At 38.6% G+C, this 22,054-nt stretch overlaps 1 protein-coding gene and 1 pseudogene across 5 annotated transcripts in view; one reads left to right on the top strand and one right to left on the bottom strand.

Moving 5' to 3' along the window:
• LOC124091910 (guanylate-binding protein 3-like) overlaps nucleotides 1-13,302 on the bottom strand; it is a 139,534-nt pseudogene extending 126,232 nt beyond the window's left edge.
• Nucleotides 3,844-22,054, top strand: part of Kyat3 (kynurenine aminotransferase 3) — a 48,897-nt gene continuing 30,686 nt past the window's right edge. The window contains exons 1-2 of one of the 5 annotated variants that reach the window (XM_046443303.2): nucleotides 3,844-4,016; nucleotides 10,489-10,588. In XM_046443303.2, the coding sequence (XP_046299259.1) occupies nucleotides 10,490-10,588 (99 nt within the window). In that variant the 5' untranslated portion in view covers nucleotides 3,844-4,016; nucleotide 10,489. Of the gene's footprint in view, nucleotides 4,017-10,488; nucleotides 10,589-18,576; nucleotides 18,759-22,054 lie in introns of those variants that run through there. The other 4 variants (XM_046443307.2, XM_046443302.2, XM_046443306.1 and 1 more) reach the window with 4 other exon arrangements.

Raw genomic sequence — 22,054 nt, 5'->3', positions numbered from 1 at the left:
TATTAATTCCAAAATTGTCCCCCTAGAAAGTTTAATAGGATTTTAAAAATTCACACAAAAATACCCCAAACAAACACAAAAACAGTAATTGCTTAGGTTTAGGGATCCATTCATTCAAGAGACTTGGTTGAATATTTACATGGTACTCTGTGAAGGACTGTGAAACACAGTTGTGGTCCCCCTCATAAGGAGCTAACAGTCTAGTGGTGAGTACAGATTTTAAACTAATAAATACAGAACATTAAATACCCAAGAAATTGAGGTAAGAGGATAGCTCTGATCTAGGAAGGGCTATATCACACTGCATCATTACAACTCCTTAATGTGTCTCAACCATATTTCTGTTTATCAGAAGAAAAGGAATACAAATCGGGAGGGGAGAGAGAGAATATGAGAGAGAACCTACCAATCTATCCAAACACAACTTTAATAATATATCATTCACTCAACATCCCTGCCTGGTTGAGTACACCACGTACATGAAAGAAATTGTGAAAGCAATGAGTTCCATCTACTGGCTATCCTTTTTTTTTTTTTTTTAAATCTTTCTTTGCAAAATCTACCATTCCTTTATATTACCCATGAGTTTGTTCAAACTTACTCCAGATCTCCCCAATTAGACTACAAGTCCCAGGAGGCAGGAAGGGTGTTTTGTTTTGTTTTAATCACAGCATCAACATAGTCTAAAAAGGCACCAGGCACATAGTAAACACTTCATACAAATAAATGCTTTTTAACTAATGAACATCTCCTATACACGGTTATATAATCCCAAATCCATTCCTAATGCTTATTTCTGAAAGTTTGCCATTTGATTATAAAACATATTGAGTATTTCAGGAAGTTGATAATAACTTATATTGTCTTTTCCTCTCTCTCTAATCCCCAGAAAACTTTCATCATTATCCCCTCTTTAAGGACCTAAAGAAGCTGGTGTTGACTTATACTCCTGACACTGCTTTAGGGATCTACCTGGCATGAAGCATATAGCAATAATTTTGTTCCATCAGTAATGCAAAAAGGACACTGCTCACTCTGACAAATTGAGGGAGCAAAAGAGAAGTCCCCATAGAAACTCTCCAGGAGTTTCTGTAGTTTGCAAACCTACAGAAGCCTGTGAGAGAGACCTCAGGGAGCTAAGAGCTCCATTATGAATGTGGACCAGGAAGTCCAGAAGCAGTCATACTGAGAAAGAAACCTGATACTTTCCTTAGAAGAACAATTGTACCAGGTTCTAACCCCACAATGCTCACCTATGTGTTGACATTTTCTGACACTATTAGCCAGAAGCTCTACACCTAGAGTTTTTGCCAAGGACACTTTATACAATTATAGTTTACATATAGGGCCCATATTTTGAATGCCATTTTCCTACCAAACTGTTTTTCCCTTTTAAAAAATTGTTCTAAGACTACGAAGACAAACTAACTGATTGGTTCAAATAACAAATGCTAATCATTAAGTTGCTATAAATCTACCCTAACATATATATGGATAAACAAACAGATACTGAATAGACCTTACTTACCCTGACCAGAATTTCTTTTTTATTAATATTTTTTAGTTGTAGTTGGACACAATACCTTTATTTTGTTATTTTATTTTTATGTGGTATTGAGGATCGAACCCAGGGCCTCGAACGTGCTAGATGAGTGCTCTACCGCTGAGCCACAACCCCAGCTCCCCCTGACCAGAATTTCTATGGGGAAATCTACTGAGGTTTTGAAACATTTAAACTAATGTTTATATAGCTATTATTTCCTGGCTATATAAAAGCATTAATTTAATATTCTAACACACACACAAATACTTTCACTTAAATTACTTACATAAGGTGAAAATCAAATATAATTTTTTGGTGGTCTATAACATTTAGATATTCAAATGCAAAAATAAAAATTAACTTTGAAAAAAGAACTCACAACTTAAACTAAAATTAAACCAATATAAATTTAAACATAATTCCTTAGGGAATGTTTTACTTAGCTTTTTAGCCACTGGGGCCAAAAAGATCTGAGAGGAACAATTAGAGGAATAAAAGTTTATTGTGGGTCTCCTGGTTTCAGAGGTCTCAGTTCATAGATGGCCTGAGATGAGGTAGAACACCATGGCCCAAGTGTGTGGAGGAAGAAAACAGTTGGGGACATGGCCCCAGGAAGTAGAGACTTCACAAAAATACATCCCCCAAAGGCAAGTCACCAATGACCTACCTCCTCCTGCCATTCCCTGCTTGCCTACTGCTACTGCCCAGTTAATCCTTATCCAGATCAATTCACCAATTGGGTTAAAGGGCTCACAGCCCATTTCACCTCTAAACCTTCTTGCATTGTCTCACGGGTGAACTTTTGGTGGACACCTAATATTTAAACCATACCAGGGATGAAAGGTGGAAACTGCTCTAGTTTGCCTGGGCTGACCTGGAACTTGTCATCCTTCTGCTTCAGCCGCCAAAGTCCCTGGGATTCCAGGCATGTGCCAAAAAATTACTAAAAGCAGTTTAAACTGTCTTTAGACAGTTTAACAGACAGCCTGTTTTAACTGTCTTTCTAGAACGGGTCTCTCTTAGCCCTATTCTAGGGTTATGAGGTAAAGGAAAAGGTAGGTTTGCCTGCCTCATTCTTTGAGCCAGAAGTCACAGATCCCCCCTGAGAAGCATTTCCAGATAATGAGGCTTGCTAAAATCTTTTATTTTGTTATCAAGGGAACTGAACAACCTAATGTTGTTGGGCACTTGCCACGGTGTTTCTGGTGAAACAGAGCAATCTCAACAGAATACCAACATCGGATAAAGTCATTCTGTGACCAGGATAAAGTGACAACAAGCAAGATCATTTTTATAATCTTACCTAAACACAGGAAAAAAAAATCATTGTGCCATCTACAGGACATTCCTTCCAACAAAGATTATTGTCGCTCTTTCCTCTAGGCCTAAATAACAATGCTGATGCTACCCCCTCTATCTTCTTACAATTGAAGAGAAAGATAGCCTGGGCATTGTGGCACATGCCTGGAATCCCAGGGACTTTGGCGGCTGAAGCAGAAGGATGGCAAGTTCCAGGTCAGCCCAGGCAACTTAGTGAGACCCTGTTTCAAAATGAAAAATAAAAAGGTCTGGGGATGTTGCTCAGTGGTAAAGCACCCCTCTCTTCAATCCCCAGTACTGAAAAAAAATAAGTATATGCATATACATGAAAGAAAATCTAAACATGCAACTTGAAACTTCACAGAAACTCACCTTTCGCTAGCATTGCCCACCCCAAAGAAGTGACCCATGACGTTCTTTCCTTTTTTCCTAGTCCATTTTCGTTCTTAATTTTTTCAAGAGTCGTATATCTGCCTCCTTAAGTGTCCTTCTTTATTCTCAGTTCTTTGATGAAACTCATTTTATTGTTCAAAAAGGTAAAGTTCCTAGTCCCTCATCCCATCGCAGATGACAAACACCTCTACATCTCCAACCCTTTTTCTCACATTCTTCAGGCTCGTTTTTCTCTCCTCACTTTCCAAACCTAAATCCACTCTGTGACCAATTTGCGGAGGCAGGAGCCAACCCTCCTTCTAAACCAGCCTTTGTCTTCAGCCCTGCACAATCGGTCCTGGTCTGTAGCCCTCCCTCATCAGTCACACATATCCAATCCGAGCACTGGGCCTTTGGCATTCCTTATCCAATCTTCTCGCGTACCCCAGTCCACGCCCCCACCCCGCCCCCTAACTCGGGTCCCTTGCCTAGTGGCCCGATTCCGGAGCCGGGCGGATCTCGCAGCCAATCTGTACCTTCAGTCCAGACCCCGGAGCCAATCCCGGGCCACATCCAGGCCCGCCTCCGGCCCGCCCCCGCTCTCCCGGTAGCTCCGCAACCTCCACCCCCCATCTTGAGCAATCCGGCGACTCTAGTCCGGGATCCGCCAACCTCGCAGCCAATCCGGGACCCGAGTTTATCCCTCCTGCCTCCTCCCTGACTTTCAAATCGTTTCCAATATCCCTCACTCCGCTGCGGGATTGGAGCCCGGGGAAGCAAGGTAAGTGTGCTGGATGCGGCCACGCGGTGCACGGTGGCGTGGCGGTACCGGCTTGCAGAGGGCAGGGTAGGAGCTGGATGTCCATCTGACTCGAACTCGCCCTGTAGAACTGACGCACCAGCGGGCGACTGGACCCTGGGCCCGGATTTGGCTGACTGCCAGGGCGGCCTCAGAGGGTCCGCCCTGGGATTAACCCTTTTCTCTAGAGAAGGAATAATGCCAAGATGAGTGACCTCGCAGTGTGGGTACCCCTGGACCCAGCCAACGTCTTGAACCTTTTACCCTTGATTTTGCTATTCGGGCATTTGGAAAAGCAGTCTGGAAGTACAACACTGACTCCAATTCATTCTTAACTGAATTCTAAAATTTTGAAAAGGGAAACAAAGGCCGTTAACTTGCTACATAAGTGAATCTTAGTGAAATCCAGAGTTTTTAAAGGAGAAAAGCAGACGACCAATCTTGTTGCTTCTGGGGTCCGAACCGTTCTAGAGTTCTGAACCTCTGACTATTGCAAAAACACCTGCCTCCCACCCGCGGACTCCTAGGCTAAGAGAGAATTGGGACATCTTGCTCACTGTTTAGATAATTTTACCTAATGTCTAAAACCTGATGCTTGCTAACTTTCACCAGTCAGCCATGCTTTTTACCTTTGGAGAACCTCATAATTATACGAATCCCACTTCATATAACAGCATTTCAGCAATTTCTGCATGATGCCCCTTAAATCTGTGCCAATTAGCTTTAAATTAAAGTCCCACTCTTGCTCTAATGACATGGCTTTGAGACTTCTTTCCACTGTACTTCCCCAGCCAGCACCTTGGTCACCCTCTGTCGCAATCAGTAAGCCTTATAAGCATTTTAGAAGCAGACTAACAGGTAGAGCATGAAGTAAAAACAATCTCTCTTGGCCAGACTTTTGTTAACATTCTGTACTGTGCTTTAACACTAGTCCTTTCTGCGGTTGCCTCTTGTTACTATTCCTTGAGGTTGTAGTTAGCCTGAACATTCTGGACTTGGTCAAATTAACTAAGTTTCTTCCTTCCTACCCCATATGCAGTTATAATGTCATAATGTGAATTTAAATCCGGAGCATTAACAACTTTTTTCAAATTCATTTTGATTGTTTGCCTATCTTTGAGCTTTGGATCTACACCAGCAGTTCACCAGCCTTTTCAGCTTCAGATCACCTCCAAATCTACACCTTCTGCCTTTAAACAGTCTATTCCAGTGATAATAAATTGACTGTTTGACTTTTCTATTGACCATGTGTATTCGAAGGTGCAGTTTACCTTATGTACAATACATCATAGTAAGGTTGACTAGATTAGAACAAATAAATAAATAAAATAAATTTTTTAAAAAAGATTGACTCGATCACTCTGATTCACATTTGCCTTGTTTTCTTCATAGAATATTGTTTTGGGGGAGAAACTAGAAAAATGAACTGAAAATATTACTAAGAATTAGACGTCAGATGCCTTTTGATTTTTTTTCTGACTTTTGATGACATTCAAATTTGTTTATTTTGCTTATTGGAGACTAGATAGATAGCAAAATAAGCTAATATATTATATGTATATATATATATATATATATATATATGTACACATGCACATATGTGTGTATGTATATATACATATTATATATATCACATATATATGTATGTGTATATATATATATATATATATATATATATATATATACAGTATAAAAGTATAGCCTATAAAATATAGTAGAAATGCTGGAAAGTGTCGAGGGCCAATTTGAGACTGATGACCATATGAATTTGTAGTGTAACCAGAAAATCTATCCATGAGGTTTTCTTCAGCAGTCCACAGCTGAATGGATTATGGGAAAACAGACACTGGTTGAGTTCAAACAGTGCTAGGTTTTTACAAACATGAACGAAAACCAAAAGCACTTAGAGCATTATCAAGAGCCCTGTTAATGTGGAGAAATTGTCATGTAAACTGAGAAATAAAGGAAGGTGAGGCTGATTGGAAAAAAGGAGAGGAAACTTCCTGAAGATGTTGGTGATAGTGAAGAATACTGAAAGTTGGAATAATTAGGCAAGTTGAAGGATGAGTAGTTTATGGTTGTTATGGTTTAGATGTGAGGTATCCCCCAAAAGCTCACATGAAACAATGCAAGAAGGTGTAGAGAATAAATGATTGGGTTATGAGAGCCTTACCCCAGTCAGTGAATCAATCCCCTCATAGGGATTAACTGAGTGGTAACTGAAGGCAGGTAGGGTGTGGCTGGAGGAGGTGAGCACTGGGGGGGCATGGCTTTGGGGTATTTATTTTGTATCTGGCGAGTAGAGTCTCTCTCTCTCTCTCTCTCTCTCTCTCTCTCTCTCTCTCTGATATCTGATCATCATGTGAGCTGCTTCCTTCTACCATACTCTTCTGCCATGATGTTCAGCCTAACCTAGAACCAGGAGGAATGCAGCCAGCTGCTTTCGACTGAGATCTCTGAAATTTTGAGCCACAAAATAAACTTTTCCTCCCCTAAAATTGTCCTATTCACAGCAGCAAAAAGGCTGACTAAAACAATGGTTGAGGAGAAAAATACTTCAATTAATTATTTTAAAATTAAATGTATTGGGGTGGCAAGGTACAGAGTATGGTTGTAGGAACGAGTGACCAAAGTGGAACAGAGGACAAGAGCAACAGACAAGGGGAGTGTCAGTTGTTTAATGGGTCATCTCTGAAGGCATTAGAATTACCTAGAATAATCACAGTTCTTGGGGTTGAGAAGAAAACGGTTGCTTAAAGACATCTCCTAATGAATGATAGGAAGTTATCAGCAGGTCAGGAGATAACATTAGTGAAGCCATCCAGAGAATGGTGTCAATGGCCAAACAGCAGGAAAGAGGTAGTTGACTATGGTTAATATGAATGTTTTATAAAATTGAGAATTGCTAAGAGTAGACTTTAGGTATTCTTGTTATAAAGAACTAGTAAGTTCTTGTTTAATGGGTCATCTCTGAAGGCATTAGAATTAATAGTGAGATAATGAGAAAGAAAAAAAGTACATAGAGCCTATAAAAAGGCAATGCTGAGAACATAGACTTGGTGTTTTGGGGAAACAATAAAATTCGAGTTAAAGCAAAGAGGTGGAATACTCTAAGAACAAAAATACAATTGAATATGCTGATTATGGTTCAGCTGTTCCAAATATACAGTGAAAGGTTTGGAAAGTGAAAGAAAATGAAGAGTCAGATCAGCTAAGCAAGGGGTACATCAGATTATGGAGGTGATGTGCTGTAGAAGAGTAAGGGAGAGGGATGCAGGGTTTTGGCTTTGAAATTTCTAGATTAAAACAGATAGATGGAGTGGCAACTTCCTAAGATGGTTACTGAGACCTGTAGGTTCAAGGGCATGGTGCACCCTACCTGGGGGGAAATCTCATCTTTTGAGCAGCAGCCTGAACCCACAGGTGACCAACCAGTGTGACTTAACAGTGTCTTCTGAGATTACCTTTGAGCCAGGGATTCATTGATTGATCTGTTTGGGGGAAAAAATAGATAAATAACATCAGTGAGGTAGAAGATTGATTTATTTAGCTATTTTGAAGAGGGGAAAAGAATATGAAAAACAGACATCAGGTTCAGCAAGTCAGCGACTTGTGCAGGGACAGAAACTTTTTTTAGAGAGAGAGAGAGAGAATTTTTTAGTTTTTGGTGGACACAACATCTTTATGTGGTGTTGAGGATCGAACCCAGCACTCCACTCATGCCAGGTGAGCATGTTACCGCTTGAGCCACATCCCCAGCCCAAGACAGAAACCTTTTTTGAATAGAAGTTGTCCCAATAATCTCAGTCCTTTTCTCTCCTTTGTTTATCTCAAGAAGTTAAAACATTTTTCTCTCATTTTTCTACTTGCAAGAAAATATTTTGTTTATACTTTGTTTAAATACCAAAGAAATCAGGCTGAACTCAGATGGGAATTTATTTGCTGAAAAAAATTATTGTCCTAAAATTAATCTTATACTGATGATTGTTCAACATAGTTCCTGTTTTTTGGTAATATCTTTCCTTAAAGCTAACTGTACAGTCTAGTCCAATTAATATCTTTTTCCATGCCTGTAATCCCAGATTCTCTGGAGGCTGAGGTAAGAGGATGTAAATTCAAGACCACTCTTGACAATTTATCAAGAACCTGTCTCAAAATTAGTTTCTTTTTCTTTTGGTACCAGAGATTGAAGCCAGGAGCACTTTTCTACTGAGCCACATTCCCAGCCCTTTTTATTTTTTATTTTAAGACAGAGTCTCACTAAATTGCTGAGGCTAACTTTGAACTTGCAATTCTCCTGTCTTAGCATCCCAAGTGGCTTGGCACCATGGTGCCTAGCTCAAACTACAATTTTAAAAGGGCTGGGGATGTAGCTCAGTGGTACAGCACTTGTCTAGCATGTACCACACACACACACATACACAAAATATTTTTAACTTTTTTCCAAACAGCTAGTGTCACAAGAATAATCATGTCTAGATTCATGAAACCTTGCCTTAGTCTTGAATGACATAAAATGTAATGGGCAACTGTTTACAAAAAGGTAATATTTCAAAAAGAATTTTCTCATAAATAGCTACATTATATCATTGATTTTCAATGTAATTTCACAGGTTAATTTAATCATCCAGCAATTATTTAGTTGAATGCATAGTGTGATACATAATAAAGTGGTGAATTTTTTTTTTTTTTTTTGTACCCGGGATTGAACCCAAGGGCACTTAGCCACTGAGCCAAATCCCAGCCAGTGTTATTTAAAGACTGGATCTTGCTAAGTTGCTCAGGCTGGCTTTGAACTTGCAATCCTCCTGCCTCAGCCTCCCTCCCCCTCTGCTGGATTATAGGTATGAGCCACCATGTCCTACTCCACAGTGGTGAATTTAACACACCAGGTCCTTTCTGATGGATTTAGTTTATGTTCTGAATTGGTCAGTGAGTAAATAAGTAACCAGCCAAACAGTAAATGCTCTACAGAGAATTATTAATATGCTTGTGTAACACAAAATAGCTGAGAGGCTATGACAGGTTACATGGGCAGAGAAGACCTTTTTAGAAGCAATCTTTTTTTTTTTTTTTATTGGTTGTTCAAAACATTACAAAGCTCATGACATATCATCTTTCATACATTTGATTCAAGTGGGTTATGAACTCCCATTTTTACCCCAAATACAAGTTGCCGAATCACATTGGTTACACATCCACATTTTTACATAATGCCATATTAGTGACTGTTGTATTCTGCTACCTTTCCTATCCCCTACTATCCCCCCTCCTCTTCCCTCTCATCGTCCCTCTCTTTTTAAGTTGAGATTTTATTGATGAGAGCAGGATTTTAGATTCTTTTTTTTTTTTTTTTTTTTGATGGTGGTAGGGATTGCACCTAGAGCTTCATACATAGTAAGCACATACTGTGCCACTGAGCTACACCCTCCATTTTTAAGAAACTTCTACTATATTATTTTACACAGCTCAAGCTTCTGTACCCTTAGCTTCAGTGGGCCCTTTGAGTCCACAGATTATATCCCCTTTTGTAAGGTTTGATTAACTATGAGAAATAGAGGAATGTCATCCACTGGCACAGCAGTCTAATATACTTGAGAGAATAATCTCTGAGTAAAATCTTTTTTCCATCCCCCATATGAGGATTTCAGCCAGGGATGTGCTCCATCATCAGCCCAGCCTTTTTTTCTTTTTTCTTTATTTTATTTATTTATTTTTTTTTGGAGAAAGGGTCTTGCTAAATTGTCCAAGCTGGCCTTGAATTTGATCCTTCTGCCTCAGCCTCTCAACTAGCTGGGATTACAGTGTGTGCCACCATGCCAGCATTTTTTTTTTAATTTTTTTTTAGATGCTGATGGGCCTTTATTTTGTTCATTTATTTATGTGCAGTGCTAAGAATCGAATGCAGTGCTTCACACATGTTAGGCAAGAACTTTACCATTGAGCCACAACCCCAGCTTCACACCAGCTTTTTTGATAGTTAGTATGAGGTGGTCCTGCATAAGACCCTTTCCTTCATAACCTCCCAGCTTTATTTACTTGTTTTTTTGTTAAGGTTGACACAAACTCCATTTTAACTATGATAACTTGCTCATTTCTTTCGAAATACAGATTTGCATAAGAATAAAGTTATAGAATGATTCTAGTGATGAGAGGTTACATCACAGAAAGTTCAAAGGGAAACAATCATGGTAGTTCAGTTATCAGAAATGGCTATTTATGGGTTGGGGTTGTGGCTCAGTGGTAGAGCGCTTGCCTAGCATGTGTGAGGCACTGGGTTCAATTCTCAGCTCCACATATGAAAAAAAAGTAAAAGTTCATTAACATCTAAAATTTTTTTTAAATGACTATTTATATTTCCCATAAGTCTGTGGTCTATTAGCTAGCAAGGTGTCTAACAATGATGTAACTATCCTGTATTTACTGCCTCTTTCAATTTTCTTTTCTCCTGTAGCATGTTTTTGGCCCAGAGGAGACTCTGCTCCCTTGGCAGTAGAACAGAATTTCTAAAGACCATTTATTCTTCAAAACTCCTTGGATTCTCTACTTCTGCTGTAGGTATCACTTATCACAGACTGACAAACTATTGTACATATTCTGCAATCTCAAAAAAGATACAGTTTCTTGGGTAATTTTTGAAGTGTTATCATGGAAAATGAAACCAATCCAGAATGTGGGTCAGACCACATGATTTATAGCTGAGCCAATTTCTTCTATAAGTCAGTGGGAACAAGCAGGAGGGGGTGTTTAGAGGGACTGCTCTGGATGAGAAGTAATTTATGAACCATAACCACCAAATACAATGTGTGGACCTCATTTAGGAACTTGACACTTTCTACCCATGTGTTGTCAAATGAGAATATTTAAAAAAAAATTTGTTTAAAGATCTGAATTGCTTTAATTTTGATTCTAGAATTGGGCAGCATTTCATTTCATGGATTACGTTTTCCAGTGGGCCTAGGAGAACAAGTTAGTTATAAAGACAGGGCTGAAGAAAGCAGGATCAAGAAAGGAAGAAATTAGATTGGTCATTTCAAGGTTACTTTCCTAGCAATGCAGGTTACCAGTGTGTGCGTGGGGTGGGGGCGCAGTTAAGGTAGAGGAACTTCATTATTATGCCAATGGAAACTGGCTTGTTTGGGGAATTTGGCTTTAATCACTAATCCTGATGCTAAACAGCTTAGTTTCAGCTTGGTCTATAGAGCAACCCACATGTGCCTCCATGCTGATTTTTAGCTTTTTCTCTTGGGACAGTTAGTCCAAAACAATGGGCTCCTGAATTTTTTTTTTTTTTTAAGATTTTTTTCCTGCAATTTTTATGTAACAATTTTAAATTGCCTCTTTATAAAATCTTTTTAAAGAAAATCAGAGGACTGTAAATGTGGACTGGTTATGAAATGATGCCAAAAAGTTATTGTTAATTAGGTGTTAATTACATTGCAGTGATATTTTTTAAAATGTCATTATTTTTCAGAGATACATGCCAAGTATGTAGGGTTAGGATGAGTTACGGTCCAGGATTTTCTTTAAAATTACTCAGCAATCAAAGAAGAGAAAAGGGGAAAAGATACACAAGTGAGACAAAGTCTTGATAATTATTGAATCCAGGTTATGTGTATAGGAGTATTTTATATTAGATTGAGTTGTATCAAATTGACATTTTGTAAAATAATAATAATAATAATAATAATAGAATATTAGAAATACTATGTTCCACCTAATTTTTATCTCTACTTTTATATACATTTAAAATAAATTTTCATAAAAAAACATCATTAACTGCTACATGTAAAACTATGAACTGTCTCATAAGCATCTTGCTCTTCCCCTCCTCTTTAGTGACAGCATAGCTACCTTGATTCAGGTCAGTGCTCTCATACATAGAAGCTGGTTAAAACCATGGAAGAGGGTGTGCCCACCCAAGGTGATCACAGGAAGCTAGGGACTAAGAAGGGTGCATGTGTGACAGTGCACTTATAATTCATGGAACTTTGTCAGACTACACATGCCCAGGATCCATCCTGAGATATGTAAGTTTGGAGGGTTTTTGAAAATAAAATCTTTCCAGGTGATTCTGATGTCCATCCTCAGCAAGAATCACTGACAATGCATAATTCCAACTTGCAGATTATTTGAGATACAATTCAACCCTTTCCAAACCCAGCAATAGAATGGTTGGGTTATACAGTGCCTTTATGTTTAATTTTTAAGTAACTGATAACCCTTTTCTAATATGGTAGTACCTTCTTAAGGATCTCATCAAAAAAAGTCCCTGCATTTTTTTCAGAGGATTTGCATCTAAAATAATCACATATATAAAGAGAGAAATAACTATTCTTCCCATTCATCAGCAAATGGTCAGTGTTAGCAAGAGTAAAGCTGTGTGTGGTGTCCCACACCTGAAATCCCTACTGCTAAGGAAACTAGGCCCCAGCATTGCAAGTTCAAGGCCACCCTGGGCAATTTACAAGACACCCATCTCAAAATAAAGAGTTTTCAGAACCAGCCAGACGGTTTACTGTAAACTCATCTTCACTAGAAATTTCTTTTTATCCACACCTTCCTGAATCATTAAAAATTTACTAAGAAGATTACCTCTGAAGAGGAAATAGAATGTGGAATGGACTATACTTTTCTGTTTTATTTGCTCTTTACATGAAAACATCTTATTCTGTAATTTTAAGTAAATATTGTTTTTAATACAAAAGAGAAAAATACTGCTATGTAGCAAGAATGAAAAACAAGAGGAACCTAGACGAAAAACCACTCTCAATCCCCTATTTTAGCACATAGGTATTAAGGCCTAGAAATTCGAAAATAGAGCTGGGTGGTGGGGTGGGGTGGAGGTATTGGAACCTGGCTATGATGCCAGCTACTCAGGAAACTGGCAGGGGAAAAAAGCTTGAGCCCAAGAGTTTGAAGCCAGCTTGGGCAACATGGACCCTGTATCTTTAAAAAAAGAAAGAAAGCAAGAAAAAAATGGTAATATAAAATGTATATTATCCTCTGATACCAGAAGGCCAGAAACATGTATTAATCAGTATATGACAGATAGACAAGAAAGAAAGGAAGCAAGGGAGATTCAGAAAATTAGTTTGATAAATATTTGGAGGATGTTGTCAGCCAATTACTAATAGAGATTAGAAAACTTAAATGGGCTGAAAATTGCCATCTGAATGACTAAGCCTTACCTGAAGATCATTCCAATAGAGGGTGTGTTGTTGCTGGTGAGCTCTCCAACTATATATGGGATTTTCTGGGAAGTACTGAAAGGGTGTGGGGGAACTTTGTACTTTGCACTCAATTTTGCTGTGAACCTAAAACTCCTCAAAAAAAAAAAAAAAGGCTTGGATTTTTTTAAAGGGACTTTAAAATTTTAAATGCCCATCAGAGAAGCACAAAAGTAACATTTCTTTTGTAGCAACTGAAGAAATCAACCTCTTTTTTTTTTTTTTTTTTTTTTTGGATGTGGAAACAGTATCTGTTGCAGATGCAGCCCATAGGCAGATTGCTTGTACTCTTTTGTTTACAGTTAATCATCTTATTTGTGTCTACAAGGATCTTCATCTCTTATTGGACATTAGCTTTTAGTATATGTTATATACAAACAGCTACTTTTCCATTTACAGACTTGCCTCATTTAATCACCAAGGTACTTACATGGGACATTCATTTTCTTTTTTAACAAATGAGGAGGAAATTGGATTTCAGAGAAGACATATATCCTGCCTACTTTGCACACTAGCAGTTTTGATGTCTCATTGGAACCAAGATCTATCTGGCTTCAGAGCTCTGTGCACTAAATAACCTTGGGGATTTTCATTTGAACGGAAGCATAAATTATAGGGCACAGAGCATGACGTGTCTGTGAGGAACTGCACATGCCTACCCCAGGTCCAGGTTTACCTGTCTTCCTGGTAGAGTGCCCAGCAAAACTTAACCTCTCCCTCTCTCTCAAATCCGCATTTCCAGGAATTGTCCTGATTGGTTTCACTTGACTCTGCCCAACCCTAGTGCAATTAGCTATGTCTGAGGACAGGAAGATTGCAGAGTCTAGACAGACAAAGGGCCCGCCCTGTGGTGAGGGCCATATTCAAACACTCTTTTAAGATCTTTCCTTGGACCTAATTTTTAAAGGGAATCAATCTAATTTTTTATTCTTGGCTTACCTAACCCCACGTTTTCTGGTATTCCATTTATATATTTACCCATGCTATCAGCTTGGAAGTTCCAAGAAAGGCTTGTTTCTGGTTAGCCTGTTTCTCTGTACTATTAAAAGACAATTTTCAGAAAAAAGTCAAATCATGATTCATGCAAATATAAAAGTGGACATTCTTTAAAGGTATTTATTTTACTTAAATCATATGAGGAAAACAGACAGACATTTGGATGCGTTCAAAGGAAAACTCAAAAAGCACACAGGTATTTTGAGATAAAGGAAATGAATTTTTTTTTAAATATTTTTTTAATTGTCAGTGGTCCTTTATTTTATTTATTTATATGTGGTGCTGAGAATCGAACCCAGTGCCTCACGCATGCTAGGCAAGCACTCTACCACTGAGCCACAACCCCAGCCCCAAAATTTTTTAGTATTTATTTATTTATTTTTTTAGTTTTCGGCGGACACAACATCTTTGCTGAGGATCGAACCCAGGCCGCACGTATGCCAGGCGAGCGTGCTACCGCTTGAGCCACATCCCCAGCCCGGAAATGAATTTCAAACAAAGGCGAACTGGTTTTTCCACAGAGCTAACAGAAAGGTCAATCAAAACAACAGAACCAGAATTTTGCCTATCGGTCACCTTCAATTTTAAAAAGTGCAAAATACTCAAAAGTAAATTCCAGTCCTGCTAGAATTAGCCCTATAAGGGTATATAGTATTGATACCAGGTATGGTTCTGAGAAGGTCTCTTCAAGGGGACAGTGACCTCACCTAGATCCAGGTGGGTTCTTGACTTACTCTGCTGAGAGGAATTTCAGAAAGTGTAAAAGCTTAGCAAAAGCAAGGATGTACTACAGGACTGCAAAGCTAAGGTCTACATACCCCTAAGGCAGGTGGAGACGCTCCTGCCTCCCAGAGAAGACCAGTGACCCAACTAGGGTTGAGCTCTCCGACTATATATGAGATTTTCTGGGAAGTGCACTTTTCCAGGCAAGCTTTTGTGAGAATCAAATCCCTTGTCAATCATTTGATATTTGGGGTTCGGAATGTTTCTTTCTAATTAAACAGTCTAGCCATAAATTAGTTGTGATCACATTGTGTAGGTCTTCGAATTTCATGACATTTAAATGGATTATGGTTTTGTTGACCTGGTCCAAGAATACTCTGGAGGTTTTATATGTTTGACTAAAGAGACAAGCATGGCTGGTCATGCTCAGAGAAATCTGGGTCTTCATCTACTAAGGGTTTCTTTTCTGTCCTCAAGCCCACCTATCTCAGTATGGCCAGTGCATGGTTTTTCGCTGAAGTATTCATTTTTTCCTATAGTATATTACATCTTAGAAGGAGTCCAAATTCCTTCCCTTTCACTCATTTAAATGTTCAGTCAAGGAATGTTGAATACCTACAATATATCATGTACAAAAGAAAGCAACTAAATATGTGTTGCTTAAAAGTTGCAGTTTAAATACGCACACCTTTAAGTCCTTTATAATTAATTGGCTTTTTCCTTTTATGTCTTTAAAGTCATCTTGCCCTGCCTTGCATTTCAACTTCGGTTAATTTCAGTTCTTTTGACTACTACAGGAACATTCTGCTATTTCACTATGCCATCTAGTGGCCAAAGAAAGTAATTTGTCTGTTTGGATTTTGTTTTGTTGTTTTATATGTAGTCATACCTTGGAAAGCAACTTAAATTTGGGAGATAATTTTGCTAGTGCCTGCTTGCTTGAGGAGCATTTGTCCAGAGGAATAAGAGGGCATGGTTTTGAAACATCATGGCAATTCTTTATCTCAGCTTTATCAAGGTACAATAAACTACATCTGTTTAGAATTACAACTCGATAATCATTTGGGTGGATGGATATAACATGGAATCGCTATTGCAATAAACATAGGGAGTATTTCCACTGACCTTAAAAGTTTTCCCATGTTCCTTTGCAGTTCATCTCTCACACTGCTGATTTGCTCTTTATCACCATAGATTAGTTTGTACTTCTTTTGTCTTTTATATGAAGTATGTAATATACACTTTTGCTTATGATTTTCATGATTTTGAAATTCACTTCTGATGTACTGTATCAGTAGTTCCTTCCTTTTTATTGTTGGGTGTTATACGAATATAACATCACTTGCTTTTCTGTTCACCTGTTGATGAGTCTTTGAGTACCTCCAGGTTTTGGCTTTTCTGAATAGAACTATTGTGAACATTTGTGTACAATCCATTATATGGACATAGGTTTTCATTCTCTTCAATAATTATCTAATAATGGAATGGCTGGGGTGTGGTAGATGTATGTTTAATTTTTAAATAACTACCAAACCATTTCCTAAAGTAGTTGTGCTATTTTCTATTCTCAGCAGGCTATAAGGAGTGCCAACTGCCCTGCACCCTGGCCAGCACTTGGTATCTGTGGCCATTCTTCTGGGTATCTTGTGCCATCTCACTGATTTTAATTTGCATTACCCTGATGACTAACAATATAGAGCATCCTTTAATATGATTTTTGGGCAGTATTATATCTTCAGTGAAGAGGATGTCAAATTTTCTGCTCATTTTAGATTGGACTGTCTTCTCACTAAGTTATAAAAGTTGTTTGTATATTCTGTATGAAAGTCTCTTGTAAGATATATAATTATGTGATTGTAAATATTTTCTCCCATTCTGGGACTCAACTGAAAAAAATATCTTTGAGCCCATTAAATGATATCTTACTAAGTTTTTTTTGTTGTTGTTTTGTTTTGTTTTTTTTCTTTTTGTACCAGGGATTGAACCTGTGTGGGGCAGAGGTTGGAGTTCACCACTAAGCCACATCCCAGCCCTTTTCATTTTTTTTATTTTGAGACAGGGTCTTATTGAGTTGCTTAGGGCCTTAATTATTTACTGAGGCTGGCTTTGAACTTTCAATCCTTCTGCCTCAGCCTCCAGAGCCACTGGGATTACAGGCATGTACCATTATACCCTGTTTGATAGATTTTTTTTTTAAATGAAGCAATAATGGTAACTTTTAAAAAAAATTGTTCAACTCTCAGTCCCTCTGGAATAGTAAAGTGGGGAATGCAACTGCTTCATCTATTATGAGGAAAAGTAAACAGAAAGTGTATAAAACAGACATGCAACAAAGCCCTATAGTGCTCAAGCTCCTGGTCACGGTTTCACATTCATCTCTGAGTCTGACCACATCTCTGCTCTTCCCATGTAACATGAGCTTTCTAATAAAGCCATTTCTTTCTTAAGCTGTTCCAGATTGAGTTTCTGACTCATGCAAAGAGATCTGATTAGTGTAGTGTGAGCTTCAAAGGAGTGGATGTGCACTGTTTCTTCCCCTGCCTTCAGATAGTCACAGTGCTCACCTGAGAAGTCACAGAATCTCATGGAAACGTGAGCAGCCAACACAGTTATGCTGCACAAAAGAAACACAAAGTAGGAAAGGTTATACCAAAGTTACTTTTTAAAATTGATATGCTTTTTAAACCAAAAAAGACATTTAGGAAGTGATGTAAATGCTAAGGATGAAGAATACTAAGTGTCACTATGGTTGTTAAAACATCAAAATATTCATACATATCCATTATGTATACCTTGTTGTTTGTATTGTGGCCTTTTCTTGTCCTCTTTATCATTACTAGTTGCTATTGAGGGGGGAAGTGGTGCTGTGGCTTTGATCTCTTTGGATAAAGATTTGATTCATAACTCATATAGATATTAATAACCTTGATTTCTCCAGCTTCAGTCCAGCATTTGAGAAGTTTTTTTCCAGCACCTCTCCCATCCTATATACCTTCTTCAGGTCTTATGAACGTAGTCCTCAAAATATGTACAGTTTAAACTTAAGTGTACTAGGCTCTCAGAATCATGGGTAATTTTTTTTTCATTTTTCTAGCACCTTTACAGAAAACAATTTAAAGCGTTTCCTTACCTTTGCCAATTTTGCCACCTAGTGGAGAATCTCTAAAACTGCATTTTCAGCCTCAAGTTAATAAAAGTCATATTAAGGTCCTAGGATGCACTGGCAGTTTGTGTTAATAATATAGCAGTGTGGTCTATAACCATGCCAGGCCTGTAATCCCTCTGACAGCAAAAGTTACTTCACCGGGTTTTCTGGGTCCAAAAATGATACAAGGCTTACAGATGTCCCTTATGTCCATAGGATTCACACCTACTTATCTGTTGGGTTCCAGGTTCAATTTAATTTCCTGAAACTGGGTCTACTCTAGCAAATAGTTCTCAGCCAGTGAGCATTTGCCTCTACTGCTGAATCTTGGTGTCTTTGAACTTTGCAAGTTGTCTTGTAGACTTTCACCAGTGAATTAATTTCCCCGGGATGTTTTCAAGTACCACAAACTAAGTGATTTAAACATCAGAAATTTATTCCTTTACAGTTTTGGAGGCTGAAAGCCAAAGATCAAAGGTTAAGCAGAGTCAGTTCTTCCCAAGGGCTGCGAGGAAGAATCTGTTCGAAGTCTTTCCTGTCTTCTGGGCGTTTCGTAGCAGTCTTTGGTATTCCTTGGTTTGTCAGAAGCATCACCCCACCCCTGCCTTTGCCTCACCTAAGTTTCTTAGGGTGAGTACCTGAATCCAGGCTTCTGCCATAAAGATACCAGCCACAGTGGCTGAGCACCCGCCTCATGACCTCATCTTAACTAACTGCATCTTCAGTGAGCCTGTTTCTAGACCAGGCCACATTTTGAGGTACTGGGAATTAAAGAAATTGAAGGGGAAACTGTTCAACCTGTGATAGACACCTATCTCTTATACCTCCAGACTTCATTCTTGTCTTGGGTTTTTAAAATTATTTGCTTCTTTTTCCTCTCTGTAGCTTTGCCATGAGATCTCTTTGGAAAATAAAATAGGAGTTGAAATGATGTATATATATCAAGCAGAAACTTTTTAAGAGGTTTTGTCCTCAAAATGGGTTGTATTCCAGATAGAGGCTATTTCACAACCGTGTCTCAGAACAACAGTGTGACAAGGAATAGCAGCAGCTGAATTTCAGTGGATATCTAGTGTGAACAAGGAAGCAATCTTTGAGCTTTTAAACTATCAAGACTTTGGAGTCATTTGTTACTGCAGCATAAATTAACTTAAGCTGACTGACAAAAGAACTACCTAACTAAACTTGAATGACACCATATATTCAACTAACTTGAGTGATATTTTTTCATACTTATCAAATATATGTTGAATACATGACCTAGATATAGTAGCACCTGTTGGACACTGTGATGAGATTGTAAGGGGACGTATAGATGAGAATGGTGGGAACATGAGGTTAAGAGAATAAGCCTATAAAATGATCCCACATGCTGACCACCACATGCTTTCTTAGCCAAAAAGCAATCTGCCTGCAGCCCCACACAGAAAAGGAAAGGGTAGGTCACATTCCTCAGCAAACTAAGGCAGGGGCAAAGGTCAGGCAGTCAGTATAGGATCCAAAGAGGCTGATGACTGATTATCAAAGAGAAAACCATGGATTACTAACAATTAACCTCTGTGCTCCTGCTCCTTCCTATCTTCAGACACATACATGGGGAAAAAAAGAGAAGACAATAATTAAAAGGAGGTGGGTTCCTAGGATGTGTAAGAGAGACAGGCCACTCCCTCCCACGGACACCCAGCTCTGGCGGCCCTTTTCTTCAGAGAAGTCTGTCTCTGTCCCTTTTTAAAATAAAACTTGCTTTCTACACTTGCATCGGCATTTCTCAGAATTTTAATCTTCAACACCTGGGAACAAGGACCAGTTCCAGATCTCCAATGCATTGATATCAATGTCAATCTGGTGAGGTCACAGCCCAGATATCTGTTTAAATACCAATCTAGGTGTTGTCACAGAATTATTTTTTAGAAGAGATTAACATTCAAGTGGGGGGAAGGCAGAATACCCATAATGTGAGGAGCCTCATTCAGCCCAAGGCCTTAGAAGAAAAAAGACAACCCCCACCTGCTCTCTGGGAAAGAGAATTCTGCCTTCAGACTCAACTTGAGCTGCATCCTCACCATCCCGAGTACCCACCTGGGGCCTACACTGCAGATTTCAGACTTGTCAGCCCATACATTTTACTGGTTCTATTTCTCTAGAGAACCCTGACTGATACTGACACACATCAGTGAACAAGTTGTTCTAACAGTCTTAAGGGCAGATATAAATAAGCAGAAAATTATAATATGTAAAAAAAAAAAATGCTGGAAATTACTCAATTTAATGGGAACACATGGGAGGGGCATGTGGTCCTGACTTGGGGAATCTGAGAAGGATTTGCAGGAAACAAAGATTAACTTGAGACTGAAGGTGGCAGGAGGAAGTAGGAGTTTGCCAACTGCAGGGACAGGAAAGTGGGGACAGGGATTGGCTTGAGTAGGAAACCTGCCTTCTCAGCAGAGGCATTATTGCCCTTAAGGAAATGGGTGCTTTGCAGGGAGAATAAATTTTAGTTGTGACAGTGTTTTGTAGCCATCCAAAGCTCAACCCTATCTGACAAGATTTTATTCCTTAAGATTTACTTACGTGAAGGGAAGATGATTAGGAAATTTATTGCAAAAATGCTGTCAATCATTATTTATATTCACCAGCTTGTGAACAGTGAACTCAAAGTTAAAGAGTCTCCTTAGGGGAGCAAGGGTGAAAAAGGTTGAGAAACATTGGTAGAGAATGACATTTGGGGCAGAGGAAAGATAACGTGCAGAAGGGAGAAAATATAGACTATGAAATAGAGGGGCTTAGACGTGGAGTTGGGAAGGAGAGAGAGGCAGGGGTAGCTGACAGAGGAAAGACTTGCCTAGATACAAATGTTAAAGAAAATTAAATCTGAAAGTGCCTTTTGAGTTCAATTATCAAAATTGTACTTAGTGTCTAAATTATCTATTTGAATCTACTTTGTGTTTGCAGTCACATTCTGAATGAATCATTAAGTTCTCGACATTGTTTCAGAGATAGCAAAGGGCATTTGTTAAAATATCTTTTTCTCTCTATCATGCTGGGACTCTTTAGTTATATAATTAGAGTCTCCAGAGTAGCATCCTGTTCAGCTGGGGCTTCATCGTAATCTATTCTAGAAGACCCTGTAACCTCTGGAGAATTTGTGTGTGATTTACTTCACTGGAGGATCAAAGATTAAAAATGGGAGACTGAGCAAGGTATTTTTTAGTCCCATTATTGGGACTAGAATGAGAACAATGGTCTATTTAATAACCATTATCATTATCTCCCTCCCTGATTGAATTAAAATTGCTTTAATATTCTATTATAAAATTCTTTGGAAAGATGCTGTCAATCATTCTTTTATATCTACCAGCTTGTTAACAATGAACTCAAAGCTAATTTGTTACTTTTGAGAGATAGCATAAACTTAATTTTAGAATTTAAAGAACTAAAAAAGGCATGCTGTATGATAATTATAATTCCTAATATTTTTCTACCATAGCTTTAGCTCGCTTGGCATGAGTAGACCTGAACTAAATTACCAATATACTTTTAAGAGGCAACAGCATCCCAATAATATTTTTAGGCGTTCTTATGTAAAAGAGAAGTAGAAGTTGACAGTTCTGAGTACAGAACTGGAGTCAGGGCATGGGTTCAAATCCTGGGCTGAACTATTTGAATGTGAATGTTACTGCTTCTGGCTTGGGCAGATGTGAAAAGTTGTGTGAACTTTATCCTCCCTGTGCCTCCTGCTCCTCATATGTAAATGTGCTCATAATGAAAGGGCAGATGTGAATATTAACCAAGATAATTATGTGAAGCATGAGATCTGTGCCTGGTGCACATGCAGTACTTAATGTTAACTGTTATTAAGTTGGAAGCCTTTATTGAGTAGTTTGAGACCACTTGTTGAGTGCTTCCTGGATGACAAACAGTTCCTG

The sequence above is a fragment of the Marmota monax genome, unplaced genomic scaffold (assembly GCF_021218885.2).
Source record: "Marmota monax isolate L192 unplaced genomic scaffold, Marmota_monax_Labrador192_F-V1.1 WCK01_AAM20220418_F8-fsc00046, whole genome shotgun sequence".
NCBI lineage: Eukaryota > Metazoa > Chordata > Mammalia > Rodentia > Sciuridae > Marmota > Marmota monax.
The sequence above is the reverse complement of the archived record's forward strand: the minus strand, read 5'-3'. Positions and strand labels throughout refer to the sequence as shown.